The sequence below is a fragment of the Triticum dicoccoides genome, chromosome 5B (assembly GCF_002162155.2).
Source record: "Triticum dicoccoides isolate Atlit2015 ecotype Zavitan chromosome 5B, WEW_v2.0, whole genome shotgun sequence".
In the NCBI taxonomy this organism is placed as follows: domain Eukaryota; kingdom Viridiplantae; phylum Streptophyta; class Magnoliopsida; order Poales; family Poaceae; genus Triticum; species Triticum dicoccoides.
The window spans coordinates 590,295,861-590,323,534 of record NC_041389.1 but is presented as its reverse complement, the minus strand read 5'-3'; the positions used below and the strand labels follow the sequence as shown (position 1 = coordinate 590,323,534).

At 42.6% G+C, this 27,674-nt stretch overlaps 1 protein-coding gene across 1 annotated transcript; it reads left to right on the top strand.

Annotated features, from left to right (window-relative positions):
• The first annotated feature begins 14,339 nt into the window (after positions 1-14,339).
• Positions 14,340-27,218, top strand: LOC119311848 (MADS-box transcription factor 14-like). Its single transcript, XM_037587562.1, has 8 exons — positions 14,340-14,706; positions 24,370-24,448; positions 25,694-25,758; positions 25,850-25,949; positions 26,145-26,186; positions 26,342-26,383; positions 26,474-26,589; positions 26,757-27,218. Exons 1-8 carry the CDS (start codon positions 14,522-14,524, stop codon positions 26,863-26,865), a joined length of 738 nt encoding a protein of 245 aa, XP_037443459.1. The 5' UTR covers positions 14,340-14,521; the 3' UTR covers positions 26,866-27,218.
• Positions 27,219-27,674: the final 456 nt, after the last annotated feature.

The window sequence follows — 27,674 nt, the reverse complement described above, 5'->3', positions numbered from 1 at the left end:
CGTCGCCATCGTCATCACCATCGATCCTCTCATCAAGAGGGGGTCAATCTCCATCAACATCTTCACCAGCCCCATCTCCTCTCAAACCCTAGTTCAACTCTTGTATCTGATCTTTGTCTCAAACCTCAAATTGGTACATGTGGGTAGGGCTGGGCATATAACCCGAAAACTGATGTTCCGAACCGAATTAATCGGCACCGAAGCCGAATACACCGAAATCGAGTACTTCGGTGGTAAGTTCGGTTTGCATAAGTTGAAAACCGAACTAAGTTCGGTGAATTCGGGTTTATCCATCGGGTACCCGAGCGGACCGAAAACCGAGTAAACAGAGGTCCGACCTGCGCGCCTGTTACTACTCTAATGTGAACATGGACTCTATTTTCTAGCCCCACACCCGCATCAGGAAGAGACGAACATAACCCAGTGAACAGCTACTGCCGCTATAAATTTTGTATAAAAAAGAGAAGTAACCTCTGCTTAATATTTTGTGCATGGAGTACTTTATCTAGTTAGCCGTCGGCCGCCAGCGCTAATTGTACAGAGTAATAAAGTTTCGCTCGGAATAATAAGACGGAATAGCCAAGGAGACTAGCCTTTAGTAGTAGCTAGCTAGTAGGCATGAGGTACACGCACTGTACATTCAGAATAAAGTAGCGACTGCTGCTACTACAGGTAAAACGTAGGGATTCCAGTACATCTCGGTGCTGTTCGGTGGAACCGATGGCCGAACCGAAATTTCGGTACACAAAATCTTCGGTTAGCTAATCTTTTATTGACCGATCGGTCAGTATTCTGAAAAAACCGAAATCTTAAATATACCGAAGAACCGACCCGAACGGTTCGGGGGAACCGAATGCCCAGCCCTACCTGTGGGTTGCTAGTAGTGTTGATTACTCCTTGTAGTTGATCCTAGTTGGTTTATTTGGTGGAAGATCATATGTTCAGATCTGATACGTCTCCAACGTATCTATAATTTTTTATTGTTCCATGCTATTATATTATCTGTTTTGGATGTTTAATGGGCTTTAATATGATCTTTTATATTATTTTTGGGACTAACCTATTAACCGAAGGCCTAGTGCTAGTTTCTGTTTTTTTGCCTATTTTAGTATTTTGTAGAAAAGGAATATCGAACGGAGACCAAAAGGAATGAAACCTTCGCGAGGATCTTTCTTGGACCAAAAGCAATCCAGAAGACTTGGAGTTGAAGTCTGGGACTCTATGAGGAAGCTAAGAGGCAGGAGGGCGCCCCCATCCTCGTGGGCTCCTTGTAGCTCTACGGACGTACTTCTTTCGCCTATATAGACTCTTATACCCTAGAAACATCAGGCGGAGCCACGAAGCCACTTTTCCTCCACCGCAACCTTCTCTACCTGTGAGATCCCATCTTGGGGCCTTTTCCGGCAATCTGTCGAAGGGGGAATCGATCATGGAGGGCTCTACATCAACACCATTGCCTCTCCGACGAACGTGAGTAGTTTACCCTAGACCTTCGGGTCCATAGTTATTAGCTAGATGGCTTCTTCTCTCTCTTTGATTCTCAATACAAAGTTCTCCTCGATGTTCTTGGAGATCTATTCGATGTAATACTCTATTGCGGTGTGTTTGCCGAGATCTGATGAATTGTGGATTTATGAATTTGATTATCTATGAATATTATTTGATTCTTCTTTGAATTCTTATATGCATGATTTGATATCTTTGCAAGTCTCTTCGAATTATCGGTTTAGTTTGGCCTACTAGATTGATCTTTCTTGCAATGGGAGAAGTGCTTAGATTTGGGTTCAATCTTGTGGTGTCCTTTCCCAATGAAAGCAGGGGCAGCAAGGCACGTATTGTATTGTTGCCATCGAGGATAAAAAGATGGGGTTTATATCATATTGTTTGAGTTTATCCCTCTACATCATGTCATCTTGCTTAATGCATTACTCCGTTCTTATGAACCTAATACTCTAGATGCATGCTGGATAGCGGCCGATGTGTGGAGTAATAGTAGTAGATGCAGAATCGTTTCGGTCTACTGGACATGGACGTGATGCCTATGTTCATGATCATTGCTTTAGATGTCTTCATAATTATGCGCTCTTCTATCAATTGCTCAACAGTAATCTCTTCACCCACCATAATACATGCTATCTTGAGAGAAGCTACTGGTGAAACCTATGGCCCCCGGGTCTCTTTTCCATTATATTTAATCTATTAGTTTCCCGTCAACTTGCCAATTTCTATCGCCAGTCCTTTTTATTGCAATCTTTACTTTCTAATCTATACAACAAAATACCAAAAATATTTACTTTACTATCCTTATTAGATCTCACTTTTGCGAGTGACGTGAAGGGATTAACAACCCCTTTATCGCGTTGGTTGCAAGGTTCTTGATTGTTTGTGTAGGTACTAGGTGACTTGTGTGTCGTCTCCTACTAGATTGATACCTTGGTTCTCAAAAGCTGAGGGAAATACTTACGCTACTTTGCTGCATCACCCATTCCTCTTCAAGGGAAAACCAACGCATGCTCAAGAGGTAGCAAGCAGGATTTCTGGCACCGTTGTCGGGGAGATCTACGCCAAGTCAAGACACACCAAGTACCCATCATAAACTCTTCTCCCTCGCATTACATTATTTTCCATTCGCCTCTCGTTTTCCTCTCCCCCGCTTCTAAAATGATTTTCGAAAACCTTTGCCTTTTCTTCGCCCTTCTTCCATTCATCTCTTCTCGCTTGCTTCTTGTGTGTTTGCATGGTAGATCCCTTGATTTGCCTTCATGGCTAGTCCTCCTATCGTTGTTAGTACTCTGATAATGAAGTTCTCAATTTTAAACAAAGGGAGGGAGAAAATCTAAAAGATGCTTGGTATAGAATTTACAATGCTCAAAATAGATCTGCTAGGAAGCAATCTACTTCCGTTCTTCTTCGCAATATGTAGGCATTACTCCTTGGAATAGACATGTTCTTGACACCATTATCGGAGGGAATTTTTTGGGAAGCCACACTTTTGATTCTTATAATGCCATGATAGATTTATTAGGACCACCACCTCTTTTGGTCAATGGAACTATTTTAACCTTGGAACATGTGATGCAAAGGCTTGATATTATTGAAAATAAAATTTCCACTGTTGAGTTAATAGAAAATTTGGATAAAAAGATCCACAACCAAGTTACCCAAGATGGATCTAAGGTAGGAGTTACTCTAAAAAATCTTAGGGAAAAGGAACCCATAGTTAATGAAAGGATAGATCAAGGTTCTACTAGAATTGATAAACTCGAAGATATTGTTACCAACTTGGGTTCCGCTTTTTCTGCCATTAAAAATCCCTCACATCCTCCTCCTAACAAAGTTGCCAAGTTTATCTACGTTCCTAAGAATAAGGGTGAATCTTCTAGTAAGGAAAATGAAGATCAAGTCAATAAGTATTCACCCCAATTTTTTGATATCATTAAGGAACCTTATGCCACAAATGAATTTCTAGATTTCTTGCCTAGGAGTTTGATCATTAACAAAACCAAAGAACCTCCTAAGGGTTATGTGTGTTCAATTAAAGAATTGCATACCAAAGATGGAAATACCTAGATCTATTCTTGTTTTTATGCCTAGCTAGGGGCGTTAAACGATAGCGCTTGTTGGGAGGCAACCCAATTTTATTTTTGTTCTTTAATTTTTGCTCCTGTTTAGTAATAAGTAATTCATCTAGCTTGTGGTTTTATGTTTTAATTAGCGTTTGTGCCAAGTAGAACCTTTGGGAAGACTTGGGTGAAGTCTTTGCGATCTTGCCGTAAAAAACAGAAACTTTTGCGCTCACAAGAATAGCTGTCATTTTTTTACTGGAAAGTGATTTTAGGTTGATTCTTTTTGCAGATTATTAATAGACAAATTCCTCACGTACAGCAATTTATTTAATAATTTTTATAGTTACAGAAGTATTCGAAAGTTATAGATTGCTACAAACTGTTCTGTTTTTGACAGATTTTGTTTTTCTTGTGTTGTTTGCTTATTTTGATGAATCTATGAGTAGTATCGGGGGGTATGAACCATAGAGAAGTTGAAATACAGTAGGTTTAACACCAATATAAATAAAGAATACTTCTCTATGGTTCATACCCCCCGATACTACTCATATTGGTGTTAAACCTACACTACCGATACTACTCATCATATTAGTCCTAATATGATGGGCATCCAAGATGGGTATAATAAAAACTTTCATATAAAGTGCATTGAATACTATGAGAAGTTTGATGCTTGATGATTGTTTTGAGATATGAGGATGGTGATATTTGGGACATGCTAGTTGATTAGTTGTGAATTTGAGGAATGCTTGTGTTAAAGTTTGTGATTCCCGTAGCATGCACGTATGGTGAACCGTTATGTGATGAAGTTGGAGCATGACTTATTTATTGATTGCCTTCCTTATGTGCGGAGGTCGGGATCGCGATATGGTTAACTCCTACCAACCCTTCCACTAGGAGCATGCGTGTAGTACTTTGTCTTGATTACTTGTAGATTTTTGCAATAAGTATGTGAGTTCTTTATGACTAATGTTGGGTCCATGGATTATACGCACTCTCGCCCTTCCACCATTAATAGCCTCTCTAGTACCGCGCAACTTTCGCCGGTACCATACACCCACCATATACCTTCCTCAAAACAGCCACCATACCTACCTATTATGGAATTTCCATAGCCATTCCGAGATATATTGCCATGCAACTTTCCATCGTTCCGTTTATTATGACACGCTCCATCATTGTCATATTGCTAGCATGATCATGTAGTTGACATCGTATTTGTGGCAAAGCCACCGTTCATAATTTTTTTCATACATGTCACTCTTGAATCATTGCACATCCCGGTACACCGTCGGAGGCGTTCACATAGAGTCATATTTTGTTCTAAGTATCGAGTTGTAATTCTTGAGTTGTAAGTAAATAAAAGTGTGATGATCTTCATTATTAGAGCATTGTCCCATGTGAGGAAAGGATGATGGAGACTATGATTCCCCCACAGGTCGAGATGAGACTTCGGACTAAAAAAAAGAGGCCATAAAAAAGAGAAAAGGCCCAAATAAAAAATGAGAGAAAAAGAGAGAAGGGACAATGCTACTATCCTTTTACCACACTTGTGTTTCAAAGTAGCACCATGATCTTCATGATAGAGAGTCTCCTATGTTGTCACTTTCATATATTAGTGGGAATTTTTCATTATAGAACTTGGCTTGTATATTCCAATGATGGGCTTCCTCAAAATGCCCTAGGTCTTTGTGAGCAAGCAAGTTGGATGCACACCCACTTAGTTTCTTTTGTTGAGCTTTGATAAACTTATAGCTCTAGTGCATCCATTGCATGGCAATCCCTACTCACTCACATTGATATCTATTGATGGGCATCTCCATAGCCCGTTGATACGCCTAGTTGATGTGAGACTATCTTCTCCTTTTTGTATTCTCTACAACCACCATTCTATTCCACCTATAGTGCTATGTCCATGGCTCACGCTCATGTATTGCATGAAGATTGAACAAGTTTGAAAATACGAAAGTATGAAACAATTGCTTGGCTAAAACCGGGGTTGTGCATGATTAAATACTTTGTGTGATGAAGATAGAGCATAGCCAGACTATATGATTTTGTAGGGATAGCTTTCTTTGGCCATGTTATTTTGAGAAGACACAATGGCTTTGTTAGTATGTGATAACCCACAAGTGTAGGGGATCGCAACAGCTTTCGAGGGTAGAGTATTCAACCCAAATTTATTGATTCGACACAAGGGGAGCCAAAGAATATTATTGAGTATTAGCAGTTGAATTGTAAATTCAACCACACCTAGATAACTTAATATCTGCAGCAAGGTATTTAGTAGCAAAGTAGTATGATAATAAAGGTAACAGTGACAAAAGTAATATTTTTGGGTTTTGTAGTAATTGTAACAATAGCAACGGAAAAGTAAATAAGCGAAGCACAAGATGTGAAAAGCTCGTAGGCATTGGATCAGTGATGGATAATTATGTCGGATGTGATTCCTCATGTAATAGCTATAACATAGGGTGACACAGAACTAGCTCCAATTCATCAATGTAATGTAGGTATGTATTCTGAATATAGTCATACATGCTTATGGAAAAGAACTTGCATGACATCTTTTGTCCTACCCTCCCGTGGCAGCGGGGTCCTAGTGGAAACTAAGGGATATTAAGGCCTCCTTTTAATAGAGAACCGGAACAAAGCATTAGCACATAGTGAATACATGAACTCCTCAAACTACGTTAATCACCGAGAAGTATCCTGATTATTGTCACTTCGGGGTTGTCGGATCATAACACATAATAGGTGACTATAGACTTGCAGGATAGGATCAAGAACACACATATATTAATGAAAACATAATAGGTTCAGATATGAAATCATGGCACTCGGGCCCTAGTGACAAGCATTAAGCATAGCAAAGTCATAGCAACATCAATCTCAGAACATAGTGGATACTAGGGATCAAACCCTAACAAAACTAACTTGATTACATGGCAAATCTCATCCAACCCATCACCGTCCAGCAAGCCTACGATGGAATTACTCACGCACGATGGTGAGCATCATGAAATTGGTGATGGAGGATGGTTGATGATGACGACGGCGACGAATCCCCCTGTTCGGAGCCCCGAACGGACTCCAGATCAGCCCTCCCGAGAGAGATTAGGGCTTGGCGGCGGCTCCGTATCATAAAACGTGATGAAACTTCCTCTCTGTTTTTTTTCTCCTCGAGACGAAATATATGGAGTTGGAGTTGAGGTCGGCGGAGCCTTAGGGGGCCCACGAGATAGGGGCACGCCCAGGGGGGTGGGCGCGCCCCCACCCTCGTGGACAGGGTGTGGCCCCCTTGGTCTTGATTCTTTCGCCAGTATTTTTTATATTTTCCGAAACTTGCCTCCGAGGATTTTCAGGACATTCCGGGAACTTTTGTTTTCTACACATAAAACAACATCATGGCAGTTCTGCTGAAAACAGCGTCAGTCCGGGTTAGTTTCATTCAAATCACGCAAGTTAGAGTCCAAAACAAGGGCAAAAGTGTTTGGAAAAGTAGATACGTTGGAGATGTATCAGTATGCTTGAAGTATTATTGTTTTTATGCCAATATTAAACTTTTGTCTTGAATCTTTCGGATCTGAACATTCATGCCACAATAAAGAAAATTACATTGAGAAATATGCTAGATAGCATTCCACATCAAAAATTCTGTTTTTATCATTTACCTACTCGAGGACGAGCAGGAATTAAGCTTGGGGATGCTTGATACGTCTCCAACGTATCCATAATTTTTTATTGTTCCATGCTATTATATTATCTGTTTTGGATGTTTAATGGGCTTTAATATGCTCTTTATATTATTTTTGGGACTAACCTATTAACTGGAGGCCCAGTGCCAGTTTCTGTTTTTTGTGTGCCTATTTTAGTGTTTTGCAGAAAAGGAATATCAAACGGAGTCCAAACAGAATGAAACCTTCGCGAGGATCTTTCTTGGACCAAAAGCAATCCAGAAGACTTGGAGTTGAAGTCTGGGATTCTACGAGGAAGCCATGAGGCAGGAGGGCACGCCCAGGGGGGTTGGCGGGCCCCCACCCTCATGGGTCCCTCGTAGCTCCACCGACGTACTTCTTTCACCTATATATACTCTTATACCCTAGAAACATCAGGGGGAGCCACGAAACCACTTTTCCACCGCCGCAACATTCTGTACCCGTGAGATCCCATCTTGGGGCCTTTTCTGGCGATCTGCCGGAGGGGTAATCGTTCATGGAGGGCTTCTACATCAACACCATTGCCTCTCCGATGAAGCGTGAGTAGTTTACCTTAGACCTTCGGGTCCATAGTTATTAGCTAGATGGCTTCTTCTCTCTCTTTGATTCTCAATACAAAGTTCTCCTCGATGTTCTTGGAGATCTATTCGATGTAATACTCTTTTGTGGTGTGTTTGCCGAGATCCGATGAATTATGGATTTATGTACTTGATTATCTATGAATATTATTTGATTCTTCTCTGAATTCTTATATGCATGATTTGATATCTTTGCAAGTCTCTTCGAATTATCGGTTTAGTTTGGCCTACTAGATTGATCTTTCTTGCAATGGGAGAAGTGCTTAGCTTTGTGTTCAATCTTGCGGTGTCCTTTCCCAGTGATAGTAGGGGCAGCAAGGCACGTATTGTATTGTTGCCGTCAAGGATAAAAAGATGGGGTTTATATCATATTGTTTGAGTTTATCCCTCTACATCATGGCATGTTGCTTAATGCATTACTCCGTTCTTATGAACTTAATACTCTAGATGTGTGGAGTAATAGTAGTAGATGCAGAATCGTTTCGGTCTACTTGACACGGACGTGATGCCTATGTTCATGATCATTGCTTTAGATGTCTTCATAATTATGCGCTCTTCAATCAATTGCTCGGCAGTAATTTGTTCACCCACCATAATACATGCTATCTTGAGAGAAGCCACTAATGAAACCTATAGCCCCCGGGTCTCTTTTCCATTATATTGAATCTATTAGTTTCCCGTCAACTTGCCAATTTCTATCGCCGTTCCTTTTTACTTCAATCTTTACTTTCTAATCTATACAACAAAAATACCAAAAATATTTACTTTACTATCTTTATTAGATCTCACTTTTGCGAGTGACCGTGAAGGGATTGACAACCCCTTTATGACGTTGGTTGCAAGGTTCTTGATTGTTTGTGTAGGTACTAGGTGACTTGTGTGTCGTCTCCTACTGGATCGATACCTTGGTTCTCAAAAACTGAGGGGCATACTTACGCTACTTTGATGCATCATCCTTTCCTCTTCAAGTGAAAACCAACGCATGCTCAAGAGGTAGCAAGATCCTTAATGCTATTCAATACCCCTCTAATTATGAACATGAATATGATTTGTGAGTAGTTAAGTTTGTTCCTGAGGACATGGGAGAAGTCTTGTTATAAGTAATCTTGTGAATTTGGTATTTATTCGATATTTTGATGAGATGTATGTTGTCTCTCCTCTAGTGGTGTTATGTGAATGTCGACTACATGGCACTTCACCATGATTTGGGCCTAGGGGAAGGCATTGGGAAGTAATAAGTAGATGATGGGTTTCTAGAGTGACAGAAGCTTAAACCCTAGTTTATGTGTTGCTTCGTAAGGGGATGATTTGGATCCATATGTTTCATGCTATGGTTAGATTTACCTTAATTCTTCTTTTGTAGTTGCGGATGCTTGCGAGAGGGGTTAATCATAAGTGGGATGCTTTTCCAAGGAAGGGCAGTACCCAACCACCAGTCCACCCACATATCAAATTATTAAAGTAATGAACACGAATCACATGAGATGATGAAAACTAGCTTGACAGTAATTCCGATGTGTCCTCGGGAGCATTTTGCTTTATATAAGAGTTTGTCCAGGCTTGTCCTTTGCTAAAAAAAGGATTGTATCACCTTGCTGCACCTTTGTTACTTTGTTACTTGTTACCCGTTACGAATTACCTTATCACAAAACTATCTGTTACCGATAATTTCAGTGCTTGCAGAGAATACCTTACTGAAAACCGCTTGTCATTTCCTTCTGCTCGTCGTTGGGTTCAACACTCTTACTTATCGAAAGGACTACGATAGATCCCCTATACTTGTGGGTCATCAGACCCGTAGGTCTGTGATAAGCTACTCACACATCATTGGAAGGGCAGCAAGGTTGACGTAAAAGTCCTCCATGATCGATTCCCCCTCCGGCAGAGAACCGAAAAAGGCATCCAGATGGGTTCTCGCAAGAACGGAAACTTGCGACGGCGGAAAAAGTGTTTTGGGTGGCTCTCTGTTAGTTTCCCAATTTTAGAGAATTTATAGAGGCGGAATTAGGTCAAATGGAGCAAAGGTGGGCCCATGAGTCACCACCGCGCGCCATGGTGGCTCGTGGCCACCTCCTTCGCCTTCTGATTTTCTACTGAAGCTTCTAGTGTCTCTTATGTCTAGAAAAAAATCGTCAAAATGTTTCGTGGCATTTGGATTTTGTTTGGTACTGATTTCCAGGAAAACCAAAAACAGGCAAAAAACATCAAGTGTTAGTAGGATGGGAGTGATGAGAATATATTTGTGGAATTATTTCACTAATATTCGGAATAGTTCCGAGTGGATCCAAAAGCGTTTCAGGGTCACGGGAAGGCTTTTGGAACTTATCGGGCAATACCGGGTATTCCCGATAATTAATATATAGATAGAAAATATTTTGATGGTGTTAAATTATATATAAAAACGTCTAATAATAATTAGAAGGCTTTTATATTTAATTTAATATCAACGGGCCTTAAAAGGCCAAGTAGTGGAAGGCAACTTGGGCCACCAAGGCCCAAGTGGGGGAGGCGCCCCCTTTGCCATGGAAGGAGGCTGAATTGAAGAAGGGGGAGGACTCCTCCTCCCCTCCCTTGGCTGGCGCACCAAGGAAGGAGCCCTAGTTCTAGTTAGTCTGACTAATTAGAGCTTGGTCTAGTTCCTCTAATCCTCATAATTAAAAGCCCAATGTGGTTCTAAACTCCTCCCTCTAATTCTCCGGCAACGATTAGCTCTGGACGGTGATGCGCTGTGGGATCGTGAAGGCTGCATGCTTGCAACTAAGTAGAGAGGCCATACTTTCAGTCTTCGGTTCGAGGGACTATTTGTGGGCGGTTCGCGGGATCGTTCATCGACGGTTCAAGGGACTCCTAGTATGATCTTCACCGATACGTTCTTTTTCCACTTCAAATTGGTGACGGTAACGATTGTGATCCCAACCTGTTATGCATCTTCATATTGATCTTGGGTGTGTGTAGGCACGAAAAATTTGTTTTCTACTACGTTTCGCAACATATAAGGCTCGACTCAATACCTGAATCGGTGGGCAGGACCTACAGCTGACGAAGTTGTCTGTCGTAGGCCTAGGGCTCCATTTGATTGCTCGCTTGGGCAGGCCGCCATCATGTTTCGACCAACTATCTGCCCTGACTCTGGGAGCTGCACCGGTGCTCGAACCAGCCATCAGTTTTGCTTCTGCTGTTGTGCTCGACTAAATTGATATGGACCTGCCCATGCATGTTGCGGTTTCGGGCATTCAAATGTCACCTCTTGCGAAGGCCTCGGTGGTGCATGATGCTGCCACCATGGCTTGCATTCCTTCCGCCTTTGTGAGTGTGCTATTTGCTCCATTTGAGGTGGCTCTTTATTTTTTCTGCGGGTGTTCTTTATTTGAGGTGGCTCTTTATGGAAGGGCGAGCGGCTTGGTGACCAGCGATCATCGACGAACCACAATTATGGAACTAAAGACTGCCTAGAACAGCAAGATGTTGCACACCAGTCAAGGATGCGGCCACGTGCGACGGTCCTTCTTTTGCTCGAGGTCAGTATTCTTTCTAAACCTTTGGCGATGGTAATTTTGACTTGATGCATTTGATTATGTGAGAGATTCTTTAAATCTGTGCGATAGCTCGTCCGATCACACATGTTTCCTCCGAGTGTATCCTATGAGATGGGCTCCCCTATCGCACACCCCTCTACTAGTTCCTGATCGTAATAGTGGATTATTTGATCACGAGATCATATTTACCCTATAAAAAATTCACAAAAAATATAGTGGATTACTTGATCACTGGATCATATTTACCCTATAAAAAACTTGCAAAAAATATTGTTGTCATTCTCATTCTAACAATTGTGAAAACTTAGCTCAGATGATAGGTAGGTCCATATACATGCAAAATTGGCAAAAAAAAGATTATCCGTGAGCTAAAGATAAATCAGAAACCAAGTAGCCACTAACTTGCTTGAAATAGTCTTTAAGTTACGGTAAGCTAGAAATTATTATATCTGCTATGCCCATTTTTTTCACAAGCATTTGAAACTCTGACATGTGTTTTTGAAGTACCGATTATATAGAGCACGTGTGATCTAAATATCAGTTTTACATTCTTGGAGATACTCTGCAAAGTTTAGAGATGTTCTGAATTAGTTGTCTTAGATTTGTCTAGAAATAGATGTATCTAGACACGTTTTAGTGTTAGATATCCCGGTATCTAGACAAATCTAAGATAAATAATTTGGGATGGAGGTAATACATGGCATATTAGAAAAAAAAGAAAAAGAAAAAAAAGATGTACATGGCATATTCCAAAGAAAAAAAGAAAAGAAAAGAAAAGAGATGTGCATGGCATGATTGCGAGACCTGTCCTCATCGGTTATAAAGAGCAGCATTGGTGGTGCTGGTTACGACAAATGGTTGCAAAGTGGTCATTTGACAAGTATGCATATGGGCTTTTTTGTTTGTCAGCATAAACGATAAAATGGGTCATGATTCACATGTTCGAAAAAAACTAAATGCTGTTTTAGGCCCAACAGCAGTTCTAGTTTTGTTTTTTGCGGGGACCAGCAGTTCTAGTGTAGAAACCATTTTAGTGCTGCAAATGGTTTCAGCACGGCCCTATGGCTGTGTTTGTTTCAGCTTCGGGAGCCAGTTTCTCGTGGAAAAAAGCTGAAACCGGAACAAACGACTAAAACATGGGCAGCTTCATGGAGACAGCCCAAAACAGCTTCGGCCTGTTTTACGTGTTATAGCCCAAAGCGACCAGATGCCTACTTTCCCAACGAAGCTGGTAGAGATTCGTGATTTTCCCAACGCTAACCTTGCCTATTCTAGCAATTTACAGAAAGACTGCCATGATGTGTCGATCCCATCAAGGTCCGTTCCTCGACGAAATGTATGTCGCACCCCGGGCGTTGCTAAGTGCTGGTGATCCGTCCGCTTGGAGTCGCTGATGTGTGAATGTATACTGTAATGATGTAATCAATGTTGTATGCTGCTGCTTGTTATCGATGCTATGGTGTTGCTGCTGTCGATGCCGTAATGTTGTGCATGCTGTATATGTGGTCGTGGTCGTGGCCTTCCTGAATATGTGTTCGTGGGCAACTAAATTTAAACGTAGTTATATGGACGGTCTAATTCTTTAGCTCTTTTTTGTACGGATTCTTTAGCCCATAGGACCAGCGCACCAGAACAACAACCGCCGTCGATGAAGAATAATGTAGGTTGAAAGGATTCAACCCGAAGACACACGAACGTAGACGAACAACGACGAGATCCGAGCAAATCCACCAAAGATTACACTGATCTCAGTGCTCTAAGGGCATTTCAGGCTTTTCACTAGCTCACAATCGTTTCCACAGCTGCGTTGCCAAACATCTAACCTTCACTACAGCCGTTTCCTCAGCACAGCAATTTTGCCAGCACAGCAAGCCCACAGCTGAATTTGTTGAAACTGAAGTCCAAACAAACACAGCCATAGTATATACCGAGAAGCCGGTCACTGCAGATATATCACATGTACAGTTCTCCAGATATATATATAGAGTGTTTTTTTTTTGTCTAAAGAAAATACATGCACCGTTTCAACATCACCGTCTAGACTATATAATTGGTATGGAGTCGCCACAACCCCAGGACGAGACGCTTGACAACAGTGTATTGACGGATGGCTGGTCGGTATACACGCACAGCACAGTACCCCTGCTACCAGTGCCTACTACTAGGACGGGCGAGTATCTTCATTCATTCCCGAAATACGCGGGTCGGCCAAAAGTAGAAAAATGCACTGCGCCCACCTAACCCACGCAGCGCACTGCACAGTAACGCTTCCTGTCAAAAGTCCAGCTCAATCATGCACGCACACACGGTAGACGCGGTGCGAACGACCCGTCGTGGCACGAGCACGCGGTGTCTGCCCGCCCGTCCGCCCCGCAGCCGCCCTCCCAAACGGGACAAGCTAGACGGCCCAAAACAAGAAAGGAAAGCAGCCTCCTACTGTGGCAGCCCGCCCCCACGACCGTCATCTCGCCTTCCATTCCATTTTCCCTGGACGGACCAGACCCGTCCGAGCCGCCCTGACCTAGCCAGCCAGCCAGCCAGCATTTCCTGTTTCGTCCCGCGCCGCCGTGACCAAAAAAGCAAAAAAGGAAAAAGGAAAATGCTAAAGGAAAAACTCTGCTCTTTCCCTTCTACTAGGCCTAGGGTACAGTAGAATAGTAGTATAAAAAGGACAATTGTGCTCTTTTTTTTTGCTCTGTGGTGTGTGTTTGTGGCGAGAGAAAATGATTTGGGGAAAGCAATATCGGGAGATTCGCACGTAAGATCGTTCGACACGTCGACACCGGGCGGGCCCGTGGTGGGGCATCGTGTGGCTGCAGTACCGCGGGGCCCCGCGGGTCGGGCTGGGCCAATGGTTGCTCGACAGCGGCTATGCTCCAGACCAGCCCGGTATTGCATACCGCGCTCGGGGCCAGATCCCTTTAAAAACCCCTCCCCCCACTTGCCGGAAACCTCGTTTTGGCCTGGCCATCCTCCCTCTCCTCCCTCTCTTCCGCCTCACCCAACCACCTGACAGCCATGGCTCCGCCCCCCCGCCCCCGCCTGCGCCTGTCGGAGTAGCCGTCGCGGTCTGCCGGTGTTGGAGGCTTGGGGTGTAGGGTTGGCCCCGTTCTCCAGCGGAGATGGGGCGCGGGAAGGTGCAGCTGAAGCGGATCGAGAACAAGATCAACCGGCAGGTGACCTTCTCCAAGCGCCGCTCGGGGCTGCTCAAGAAGGCGCACGAGATCTCCGTGCTCTGCGACGCCGAGGTCGGCCTCATCATCTTCTCCACCAAGGGAAAGCTCTACGAGTTCTCCACCGAGTCATGGTAAATTAAGTACGCGCTGTCTTTAAATTTCTCCCCAATCCGCCTTCGATTTCGATTTCCTGCCCGCCGTTCTGGCCCAGCGAGACGACCCGGCCGACCCCAGGGCCTTCTCCATTTCCGCGCCACTGTTTGGTTGATTCGGTTCGCTCGGTAGCTGTTTCCATCCGTTTCTGCCGTGGCTGCTTGCTCGTTTTTCTTAGAATCGATGGCGGAGCTGGCGTTCCGCGCGGCCGCGATTTCTTGCTATGGGGGGTAGGGCGTGCGACGGGTCGCCGAGCTATTTTATGCTCCGCCAGCGCCGGGAAGGTTGTTCATCTGGCGTATTTTGGGGAAATTTTGGTCCCGGAGGCGCCAGGTGGCACCCCAAGTGGAACGGTTAGGACAGTAATCTCTTGATATTTTTATCTGGCTGGGGATATTTACGTAAAAAAATTATATGGGGTTAAAGTGACATCGCAATTTAGCATGCTACCTCATCTTCTCATTTAGAATCTTACTAGACGCTACAATACCTTGTTGTCTGGCTCATCAAATCTGTGCTTGCTGCTTGAACAAATGAACCTCGTCATCTCGGTTATTTCCAGAATTTTGTTCCACAGGCTTTGCTATCATTCGTATTGCTAGCTCCGGCCATGCGGCCATTTTGTTGCTTGCCTGGAGATACTGTCTACGGCACGCACGGAGAAAAGAGTCACTTGACTAGCTAATGCATGGAATAATTGTCTGCAGCTGATGAAACTCCGGCATGAAGAGTCAAACCAAAAAGTAGAGAGTTCCTTCCAAATATAAAATGAGAGTTTCTGCAGACTTTTTCCCTTTCAACCATCATAATTTGCCTGTGATATTTGTTGGTGCTGGCGATGGTTCTTGACAAAGTAAAGGAGTCAATAAAATCACGGAGACTGATCCATTCTTTCCCCCACACGCTGACATTAGTCCATGTTAGTTTCCCGTTTCTGCCTGCTTCCATAATTCCCGGCCGGCGAAGTACTAGATCAACCTCCACGGTTTCAAAAAGTAGGAAATATCATACCATCGGAATGACCGCTGCTTAGTAAATATCCATTGTTGTTTGTAATCTTGCTGAGAAAGCAACGTTACCATTTGCCTCATGGCAAAGACCTGTATGTTGAGGTGCTAAATCTTTTCTAGTTTTGTACCACTGAGGGTATGAGTGGCGCTAACGGAAAAGGGTAAGCAAGTTTGATTGGCTTACCTTCAGCCTCCTTGGTTGTTTGAAGCATAGGTGCTTGCATGCATGTATCAAGCTGGTCACGTGATGAAAACGCGTAAGAATCAAAGTCAGTTAAATTAAGATATAAACAGATGCAGTCATATTTTAAGCTAGTGCTGCACTGTGAACTTCAGTATCTCAGATCAAAGAATTGAATAATGCTACCCCCTGTTTCTGCGCTGTTCATTTGGAAAAGACTGTCATGAACATCCTAATTGGTAGCCATGCATTTATCAGCTTGCCGGCTTTATTTTCTTTGCTCCCATTCCTTTTCATTTGGTTTGCTTTGCCTACCTCTGCATGATAGGCACGTGTAAATGCCATGCTTTGTCTAGAGCCTATGAGACAGCACGCTAATGCACCACGATGATATTCCATGGTTTAGTTTGTCGGAACTATAACTCAGGTAGCTCTGAGGATACTGACTGAATCTTGAGATCCTACTATATTCTAAAACGCATCTATAGCTGCATATAACCGACTCAGGCACAAAATCAGCATTGATCGACCAGGCATCATATGCATACACTAAAATGCAGCTAATGATGTAGCCTGATGATTTTCTGGACCTGGTTTGGATAATGGTTAACGTACCCAATTGTTATTTACTCTATGTCCTCAATCTCCTTATCAGTCGGTTAATTTACCACACTTAACAAAGGTCCAAAGCTGACATTGCAACCAACTTTACTCATCTCTGGACTAGTAAACACGAAGTAAGCTGTTAGGGACTGTGTGATGGGTCTATGTTACATGCATGTGTTGTCGGTCTATTACTTAACCAGGTCTGGGAACCAGTTATCCTCTACACCTATATATTGTGTCCCTAAACCTATATACTTAAGAGTAAAACAGAAGTTATGCCTAGGAATATCTGACTAAGCTATGGGATAGTCAACTTTCATTTTTGCTCCTGCCACATCTTTACTTAGTCCACAAATGACATATAGACAATCACCTAGAACCATTATTTAGACTTTATATCTGCTCATTACATGTATTAAATCCATGAAATAGAGGAAGCTGAATAGGCATACAATATAGTTGAAGCTCGACAGATGACTTAATAAGTGTCATATCCATTAACCATTTCACATATTTTTACATTTTTGCTGCAGTGATATTTTGCTAGCTCCCAGTTACAAGTTAATTAATATATGGAGATCCTGGGCACGTACATGTAAGCAGATCCTATCGACTTCCGTGGATCCGCTGATGGAATCGCCCTCCGGATTTCATGGCATAGTCTTGATATGTCACGAACTAGTTGTTAGTTTATTTATTTTTACATTGAGCTTTGCCCATCCAAGATGATAGAAATGTTATGTATTTAAAATGTAATCTCACAGTCATTGTTGTTGGTATGGATCGTATGCCAAAAATGTTTTACCATGAAGTCTATTAATGAAGAATATTTATGTTACAACTTTCTTGCTTTACGTTAGTTAAAATTGGTAATTTTGTTTCTTTGTGCCCCCCTTCTTGTACAACCATTTATCTTACCAAACTATGCAGCAACAAATATGCACAGTCTCTATTCACGAATTTCATATTCCCAAAAGTTAAATATTAAGAACAAAAGTTATGTTTCTACTTTTTCCAACTCATAATTTTCTGAACTCAAATTTTATAATCTGAAAACTTAATATTAACATTTTATTTGAAAAAATTTTGAATTTCTTTTTTATTATCAAAAAAGTTTGGATGACATAAATTTATGTATGAACTATTATGAAAGCACAAGCAACAATGAAAGTGTCTTTTTAAGCAAAACCTTGTGACTCATCACTCAAAATAGTTTGTGTCTGACTTTCAATATTCAAACTAACACATATTAAAGACGTATACATGTGTCTTTATATCACATGTGTGCTTTTCCTGCTTAAGGTAGTAGGACTATCTCTTTTTTGAGAAACACCGATTACAACGTAGATGCAGACACAAGCGCACATCACCACCACACATACACACTCACACAATGTTTAGTAAAGACTAAAATTGTGGAGCTTCAAGATCTTTGGAACATCATGAATGTCACCTCCTACTGAATGAATAATCCGCATAGTGCATCAAACCTTTGGTTTGATCTTCCCTGGTGGGCTGCGAGTCAAGGTTTTAAAAAAGCGGTAGGCGCTAATCGTGAATTTTGCTTATGCCTAGTGCAATGACCGCCTAGGCGCACTTATCCCTTTGTATGATAGAGGTGAAGGAGATTTTACAGCAATGAGATCGATGGCGCGAAGCCCGGAGGGAGGTATCAGTGGTGAGTTGGAGTGAGAAATCCCTCCTCTGATTCAACCTTCCTTGACAACATAGCCCAAACAAGGCCCACTAAGAAACCCTAATCTTCTAATGCATCTAAACCGTCCATTTTCTCTGCATTCCCCATCTCTCTCTATCGTTAGGTCTCACTTTCCTTTGTCATTTGTATGTAGCGACAATGGTGGCGTGTCTAGCTTCTTCCTTGCATTTGCTTCTCCTTTCCTACCGGCGAAAAAGATCTCATCGGTCATGGAGAACCTAGTTAGGCGCCTAAACCTCCGCCTATGGAGGCGGTAGTCTGCTCATCGCCTAGGCGCGCTTAAATGGCTCCTTTTCATTGTCTTTTTTTCTATGTTGGGAGTACAACCGCACTCCTAACCCACTAACCACAGGCTGGTTCTCATCTAGTACTTTCACAATTGTACCACTTTTATCTCACAAACACGAGGGGATTGTGGTGGAGAGTCATTTATTACAACTTTGATAATCAACATTCAAAGAAGTATTCAAGTCTATGAAGATCTTCTGAAAAATGTGTTTTGTCCAAGGCAAAAATATATCTTTGTTTTTTCATACCGAGATACGAAAGACCATATTCTTGTACCAATTTTTTCTAGTGGTTATGCTATATCATGAATAACACCTATATTTTTTCTTTCAAAATGGGCACAATGTACTCAAAATTTACGACGTTCATAGGGTTAGGATGGGGTGTACTTAGTATTTTATGTGAAATATGTAGTAACATGTTTTTTTGGATATGCATATTCCTTTACACATGGATTAAAGAGTTTTCTACAAGAAAAATTATTACAAGATGAATATGGTTTGCCATCTAATTGTTTAAGATATTCTTACATTTAGGTAAATTTTGAGTCGCCTATGTGCTATTTTTCTCCACATAAATAGTTCAACCCCCCACCCCCCACCCCCACCCACATGATTCTCCACATAGTCCCAATTTTTTTTCTGGTATGAGATATGATATATTGTCAATAAACATGGGTCTGTAATGCTAATAGTTGTTTCTTATCTAGTTGAAGCTATTAGATAATTGGGCACATGTATAGACACAATGGATGGGAAATATCGTAGGTACCACTAACCATGTACTAAACATCTTATATTACTTTACAAATTTAGTAGTTATTACGAAGAAGAAAGATTGTTTCAGATGCCTACACCCATTGTTTTTAAGGCGTCGCCTAGGCGTCAGGGCGCCCCAGGTCACAAGGCGTCGCCTAGGCGTCAGGGCGCCCCAGGTCACAAGGCGTCGGCCTTGCCTTACGCACATGCCTAAAGGTGTCCGCCTTAGTCCATAGGGCGTCCGCCTAGGCGCCATTCTTCCCGCCTTAGGCAAATGAAGACGCCTTAGATAGGTTGGGAGTTCAGGCGGGAAAAAGAGCTTTGGGCGGGAAGAAAAGGGCGGGAAACCGAGTCTGGGCGCCAACAGTTACTAGCAGGGGGAGAGAGAGCTCTAACCAGTTTCAGTTTTCCCCACCCCCACCTCTGGTGGCTGGATCTGAGCTTCTCCCCCTCCTCTCCGGCAGATCCTCCTCTCCTGCGGTTTCTCCTCTCCAGGACAGTAGGCAGCAACAAGCAACCATCACCTCTCCTGCAAATGCCTACCAGATTATGCTCAGTTCTACTTCTTAGAACTCTGTAAGGCGCCGCCTTGCCTATGCATTAGTGCTTAGGCAGTGAGGCACCCCCCCTCCCCCAGCACCTTGCCTCGCCTTACCGCCTTTAAAACATTGCCTACACCTGCGTAGGAGTGCAAACAACATAGAGAAGTACAAGGTGGCAAAGAAGACCGCAACGCGAGCAGTGAGTGAATCAAGGGGTCGGGCATATGAAGACCTCTACCAATGCTAAGGGGCCGGGAAGGAAGGTGCAAGGGACATCTATGAGACGGCCAAGATCCGAGGGAAGAAGACGAGGGATGTCAAACAAATCAAATGCATCAAGGATAGAGCAGATCAACTCATAGTGAAGGACAAGGAGATCAAGCATAGATGGCGGGAGTACTCCGACAAGCTATTCAACAGAGGGAATGAGAGCTCTAGCATTGAGCTCTACGACTCCTTTGATGATGCCCGCAGACATTGTGTGCGATGAATCTAGGAGTCTGAGATTAAGGAGGCTTTACAAAGAATGATGTTATGGGAGTCATTGAGCACCACTTAAGAGGAATGACATGTGTGACCAAAAATCAGTTTGATTTCATGCCTGAGAGGTTGATCATGGAAGGCATTTTATTGGTACGACAACTTGTGGAGAAATACAGGGAGCAAAAAAGGGACATGCATATGATGTCCATTGACTAGGAAAAGGCATGCGATAAGATACTGAATAATGTCATGTGGTGGGCCTTGGAGAAACACAAAGTCCCACAAAGTACATTACCCTCATTAAGGACATGTATGATAATCCCATGACAGGTGTTCGAACAAGTGATGGCGACACTGATGACTTTGCCATAAAATAGGACTGCACCATGGGTCAGCTTTGAGCCCTTATCTTTTTGCCTTGATGATGGATGAGGTAACAAGGAGATATTCCACGGTATATTCTCTTTACGATTGATGTGGTGCTAGTCAATGATAGTTGCACGGGACATAATGGAAAGTTAGACCTATGGAGAGAAACTTCGGAATCAAAGTTTTTAGGCTTAACTAAAATTGAGTACGTGAGGTGCAGTTTCAGTACTACTAGGCACGAGGAGGTGGTTAGCCTCAATGGGTAGGTTGTACCTCTTCAAATCAAAGTCGGATGGAGGAAGTGACACCAAGTTTTTGGTGTTCTCTGTGACAAGATAGTGCCACAAAGGCTAAAAGACAGGTTCGATAGGACGGTGACTCACAATGTATGGCGCATCTTGAGATGGATGTGTGGCCACCCAAGAAAGGATAGAGTTTGAAATGATGATATACATGTAGAGTTGGGGTAGCACCGATTGAAGGGAAGCTTGTCGAACATCTGAGATGGCTTGGATATATACAAAGTAGGCCTCTAGAAACTTCTGTGCATAGCGGACGGTTAAAACATGCTAATAATGTAACAGAGGTTGGGGTAGACCAAATTTCACATGGGAGGAGTCCCTAAAGAAAGATCGGAAGACTGAAGTATCACAAAGAACTAGTTATGGACAGGGGTGCATGGAAGTTAGCTATCCACGCGCCAAAACCATAAGTTGGTTTCGAGATTTTACGGGTTTCAGCTCTACCCAACCAAACTTATTTGGGACTAAATGCTTTGTTGTTGTTGTATCTCTTGCCTTGGTCTTAGCAATTTACCATGTGCATGTTTTTTCTGGGAAGGCAAAATTGAATGCCAAGTTTTTCCTGAAGTTGTACATTGTACAAATTGGTGTCCTTGCTCCATGGCACATCAGTTTTCCCGTCGTATGATGATGCAACAACTAGGTATTAGAGCAACTCTAGCAGAGAGAGTCTTCATGGCTCCCGTCACCATATTTCTTTTAGCTCGCTCCATACACGATCTCGTGGCCTCCATATTTGGAGGTTCGGGAGGTCTAGTATGGAGCTTGCCCCAAAACCAACTGCCAACGTGGGGCGGAAGTTTTAAGCTTCCTTCTCCCGCCTCTCATCGGATTTGAAGCAGCTCGGCCTCACACAGACCACCAGCTGGCACCTGACCATTAATGCCATGCCTGCGTCCTCAGATTCTTATGGCGGTCCATCGGATGGCTGCCATGCGGCACCATCTCCTTGCTTGCGTGTGAGCAAATTGAAGGCATGCGAGTAGGTCGTTGCAACATTTCTCACAGGGAGACGCGCCCTTTGACTAAGAGGAGCCTTGGCGCAGTGGTAAAGCTGCTGCCTTGTGACCAAGAGGTCACGGGTTCAAGTCCTGAAAACAGCCTCTTGTAGAAATGTAGGGAAAGGCTGCGTACAATAGACCCAAAGTGGTCAGACCCTTCCCCGGACCCTGCGCAAGCGGGAGTTACATGCACCGGGGCTGCCCCTTTAGACGCGCCCTTTGACTACCCCACATTAGCTGCCTCCCGCCTCCCCAAGTGCCTCCCTAGTGGTGTCTGGGGCGGCCTGTAAAAGGCCGGTACCCTCTGCTCTCTCGCTTCAATCCTATGTTCGACGCCTTTTATTCCAATCTCACATGCCTCCAATCGAAGGGGAGCCTTGGCGCAGTGGTAAAGCTGTTGCCTTGTGACCATGAGGTCACGGGTTCAAGTCCTGAAAACAGCCTCTTATAGAAATGTAGGGAAAGGCTGCGTACTATAGACCCAAAGTGGTCGGACCCTTCCCCGACCCTGCGCAAGTGGGAGCTACATGCACCGGGCTGCCCTTTTTTTTTCACGTGCCTCCAATCCACCACCCCCTTTGTTGTTCATGGCGCATCCGGAGGAGCTCTCTCTCTCATCTTCAATTTTTGGCATGAGGTGGAGTAGCCCGCGGATCCTTTTCCCCCCTTTAGGGACCAGATGGACCTAGTCCCGGAGGAGGCTGCGCAGATGGAAGCGCAAATGGAGCAGCAGATTTGGGCACTAGCACACTCCCGCCGCCGCGGATGAATGGCCGGCCTGGGACAACGTCGCTGAGGCGCATTTCCAAGTCATAGTGGCCAACATTGTTGCATTTTACGTAGGTGGTGGCAGTGGTCGTGGCCGCAACTAGTTTAACTAATTATTAGGTGTTCTATGAATGTAATTCACATGTGACTAGTGTTCCGCCCCTGTTTAGGAATGAAATCGATGCTTCTGAACCAGTTCAATGTGTTTGTTGGATATTTTTTGGAGAAGAACATGTGACCCAATGACAGGTGGGTCCTACTCGTAGGGCACGACTCTCTGTTTGCGCTTTGGATAGGCATCCTCCATATCCATATGGAGCGCATCAACGTGGTGACTCTGCTAGAGTTGCTCTTACACACCTCGATATGCAACTTTAGCTCACCATGCTTGATATACGTTTAGCCATCCAATGATTGAACAATTGGTGTTGGTAGAAGCAGAGTCCATGCCAAACCACTATGTTAAATGCCTGACAAACGGGTCTTTATCTAGTTCCTTTTTGAGATGCACCTTAGTGTGTTATTTTCTAGGGTTGCCTCACCATTGGGATCCCTTGGGATCACCTTACTATGTGCATAATTTCTTTTCACATGGGCATTTATCTGCTTTGGCATTCAAAGCTTTCATTTGAAAATTTGCTCTACCACCTATATTTGTACCGACAATACCTTTGCATGGGCCCACACATTAGGTTTTAAAATGGTTGTCGTGTTCGTATCGTCCTACTTATCTAGGCATGGCTCTTGCCTAGATAACTATTGTTGGTCACACACTTATATATTACCGGTTTGTGAGTCTAGTTGATTGAATAGGTGAGTTGTTGCACATTCTTGAACTGATTTTGACTTGATGACCATTGTAACCATTTGCAGGTTATAGGATAGCACATAGTTCAACACTATAACTAATTGTTGATTCATTCCATGTTGCTTAAAAAATGCCTACTATAGGTTATAGGGTAGCGTCTGACGGTTTTCCGTGTGTTGTGGGTACTTGTGTGACAATTGAGGACACGATGTTTGTGGTGAAAGAGAACACGTTGACCTCCACAAATAGTTAGGATGCTGGGTGAAGCCTACGGGAAGACAGGGAGAAGGTATAGGAGGAGAATAACACGAGGGGTAAAAAGTTAATGACTTAAATACAACAGCAAGGAACGTTTCTTAAACTGAAGCTCTAGCGCTATAGTTACATAATTTGAATCTGAGCAGAATTATACTTACCTTGCCTAGCACAATCCCATCCTAAACTTCTGTTTTGCACATTTCGTTGAGTCTATAGACAGAAGAAAAGGGTCACTCTATTTTCCCAACAAAACTTGAGCAACACCAGAACCTTATTGAAGTCAGTTTCGTGCTCTTTCTAGCTTTGTTGTACCTTACCTATCATTTACATTATGGTCACAGTGAAATGCTTTGCAAACTATTTGACCAGATGCTGTATACCATATTTGAATCTCATTTGCATACGCCGACATGAAACGATGTATTACAGAAAAGCTTCCGATTTGTCAAAATTTATCATATATCAATTCTTGAGATTGTGCATATACTGGACATAGTTAATCTTGTTTACATGTACTTCCAATGACTAGATATTTCTTTCTCTTATGCAGTATGGACAAAATTCTTGAACGGTATGAGCGCTACTCTTATGCAGAAAAGGTTCTCGTTTCAAGTGAATCTGAAATTCAGGTAAAAATGAAAAGAAAACGGTTTGCTTTCCTTTAGCTATGAAGTAAATTGTTGCCGATATCAGATGATCTGAAATTTATTAGTAGGCCACTATATTTTGAATGATTTCCATGAGCTATGAATTTAATTGACTTGCAACTATGGATTGAGGTCCATTTGATTCTCCTGTAACTTATTATTAGTTTGTCTTTGATGAATGCTTAGGCATGGTCGAATAATGTAACCAAATACCACTTGACCAATTTACTTTCATGACTACTAAACTAGACTAGCGTGCTGATTCCTACACACTGCCTTTGCGAGAACTAGAAAAATGTGATCTGACTTTAAGTGTTACTAAATTAGTACGTAGTAAACTGCAATGCATGGCTAGACCAGCAGTTCTGGATTAGCCGGCTGAGTTTTCGAATGGCTTAGCAACAAAAAATGACAAGTGTATATATTATAATGGGTTTAAAATACTATGTGTGCATCAGTGACAATCACAATATTTTGATTGAAATAACAAAATGCTATCCTAGATTATTAAGACTTATTACTAGATTGGTCATTGATCTTAAGTTCTTAAGATCAACCGTTGAATCTCCAGACCTTCTGATCGTATTATGCTGCTAATGGCCATTAAGGATAACCCCATGACATTAGTTCTCATCTCCCATTTTTCTGTATTGTTTGCGATATTGCTGCAGTTTCTTATTACAGCTTGTCTAAGGCTAACCATCTAGGATAAAAAGTAGATCCTGCAGACTTAGAAGATCCAGTTAGGCTCAATATTCTTATTTTTGTAACTCAGAGCTCCAGGACCTCACTTCAATTTTTTGGCCAATTTTTGTACAAACCAAGTTGTAGCTCCAATTGAGAGATCCAACCAGTTCTATCTGATTGCTGACAAACAGATTCAGCATGTACATATGACGAGGACTATTGAAACATGTAACTACTAACCCAAAAAATATTCCTAATGTATTTTGAATATTTACCTCCACTGCAGCATTTTTAATATTACGAAATATGATTTTTACATCTGATAGTAACACTTGTTGCAGTGACATAATTGATTTTAAGTTATGAAAATTCAAGTTCACTACACAGAACAATCCTTCCTGATTTATGCCCCCTGGTGTCAATGTTGTTAAAGTCTCTTTGTTCATTTCTGAACTAACTCAGCCTATTTGTAGCATTTCCGTCATGGTTCCTTCCTGTTCCACTCAAAGTTAGTAATGCAATTGTTATTTGCTTGTGCAGGGAAACTGGTGTCACGAATATAGGAAACTGAAGGCGAAGGTTGAGACAATACAGAAATGTCAAAAGTAATTTGTAACGATTTTGGTTGATTGCCAGTATATTATATACACTCTGTGAAGATAAATGGGACTGAATTTCTACATCCTGCACCTGCAGGCATCTGATGGGAGAGGATCTTGAATCTTTGAATCTCAAGGAGTTGCAGCAACTGGAGCAGCAGCTGGAAAGCTCACTGAAACATATCAGATCCAGGAAGGTACTGATTTAAATGATTTGTACAACAACACAATTTAAAAAATAAAACAAGAAAAACACTTGCAGAGAAGTTCAGCAAAGTATATCTGAAGTCAGATTCTAGACTGAGATATTCACAATATGTATATGCATTTTAGTCATATGCTCTTCACAGTTAAAAAATGACTATTTCCTTTTTCTTTTTTTGTACTTGCAGAACCAACTTATGCACGAATCCATTTCTGAGCTTCAGAAGAAGGTAGGCTGTCAACCTTGCATACCTGAACCGGTATTCGAACTGGTCAACTTGTCAGGAAACCTTAGCTTACTTGTTTCAAGTTTTGTGACATTATAACATGTATGCAAGTAATTGGCCTACTTGCACGAAACCTCATTACATCGTTCTTGCTGCAGGAGAGGTCACTGCAGGAGGAGAATAAAGTTCTCCAGAAGGAAGTAAGCCCGTTGTCACCTTATGGTCCAACCGGTCTAAAATGTTTCCTATAGCAAATTTTATTGACACAGATCCCTGTCCCTTCCCCACAGCTCGTCGAGAAGCAGAAGGCCCAGGCGGCGCAACAAGATCAGACTCAGCCTCAAACAAGCTCTTCTTCTTCTTCTTCCTTCATGATGAGGGATGCTCCCCCTGCCGCAACTACCAGGTGATGATGTACATCACAAGTCCATTCCTATTCAGAGTTCAAGGAACCATCTTTTGAATTGGTCGGGTTGTTCCTTGCAGCCCACTTTTGGTCTCAATATGCAGTCCTGTCGGGCCACATTTAAGTAACAAAATACTAATATACTTGTGTCCACTTTGGTTGTGCAGCATTCATCCAGCGGCATCAGGAGAGAGGGCAGAGGATGCGGCAGTGCAGCCGCAGGCCCCACCCCGGACGGGGCTTCCACTGTGGATGGTTAGCCACATCAACGGCTGAAGGGCTTCCAGCCCATATAAGCGTACTATTCAGTAGAGAGTAACAAGTTGCACCGGCCAGCCTGGTGTATGTTGCGGTTGCTAGCATGCCTGACCCCTTGGAGGGGAAAGGAAAAGAAATCAGAGTAAAGTAGCAAGCTGCAGTGATGTGTATATTTCACTTTGTCCACCTCAGTTTCCCTCCCAGCTGGGCTCAATTTACCATGTAATCTATATGTAGCTTGAGTGATGAATTTTCAAGTTTCCATGATACCCGTCTCGAGCGGGTGTTGTTTATGTGAATTAACCTATCAAATATGAGCATTGTGTATATTGTGATTCTTGAAAATAAATAAATCAGGACCTTTATGTCTTCGTCATCTTCCCATCTGGACTGAACTGGCCAGCCACAAAAGAGAGCACACCAAACGCATTTTAGGGATGACATCAGGGTCAGCAGTACAAAATGACTGCCGCCCATACATTTCCCCTGTCATAAACCAAGATTAATATTAAGCTAAATAAACAGAACACCTGCCATTGTAAAAAAGAAAAAAAGATTGATAAGGGATGCTCTGCACTAATTCTAAGGATTACACTTTTTATAATCAACACCAATGACGATTTTCCAGTCTATCAAAATATATTATTCTATAACTGGTAACAAGAAAACTATAATTTGACCTGCTTTGAGAACGATGAAACATCGGTTGGCCTCCATCTAACTCAGTCTTCCTCCGCTGCCCTGTCTTGCTCATGAGAGCACCAACCGGTTTGTCATACCCCTAGGGTTTTGGAGATTTTAGAGTATTTATATAGGCGGAGGTAGGT

Bases quoted from the DNA above. Each gene is read 5' to 3' on its own strand.
- LOC119311848 (XM_037587562.1), top strand. From the start codon at position 14,522: ATGGGGCGCGGGAAGGTGCAGCTGAAGCGGATCGAGAACAAGATCAAC. The intron at 14,707-24,369 runs GTAAATTAAGTA...TCTCTTATGCAG, and splicing joins GAGTTCTCCACCGAGTCATG to TATGGACAAAATTCTTGAAC. The intron at 25,759-25,849 runs GTAATTTGTAAC...CTGCACCTGCAG, and splicing joins ACAATACAGAAATGTCAAAA to GCATCTGATGGGAGAGGATC.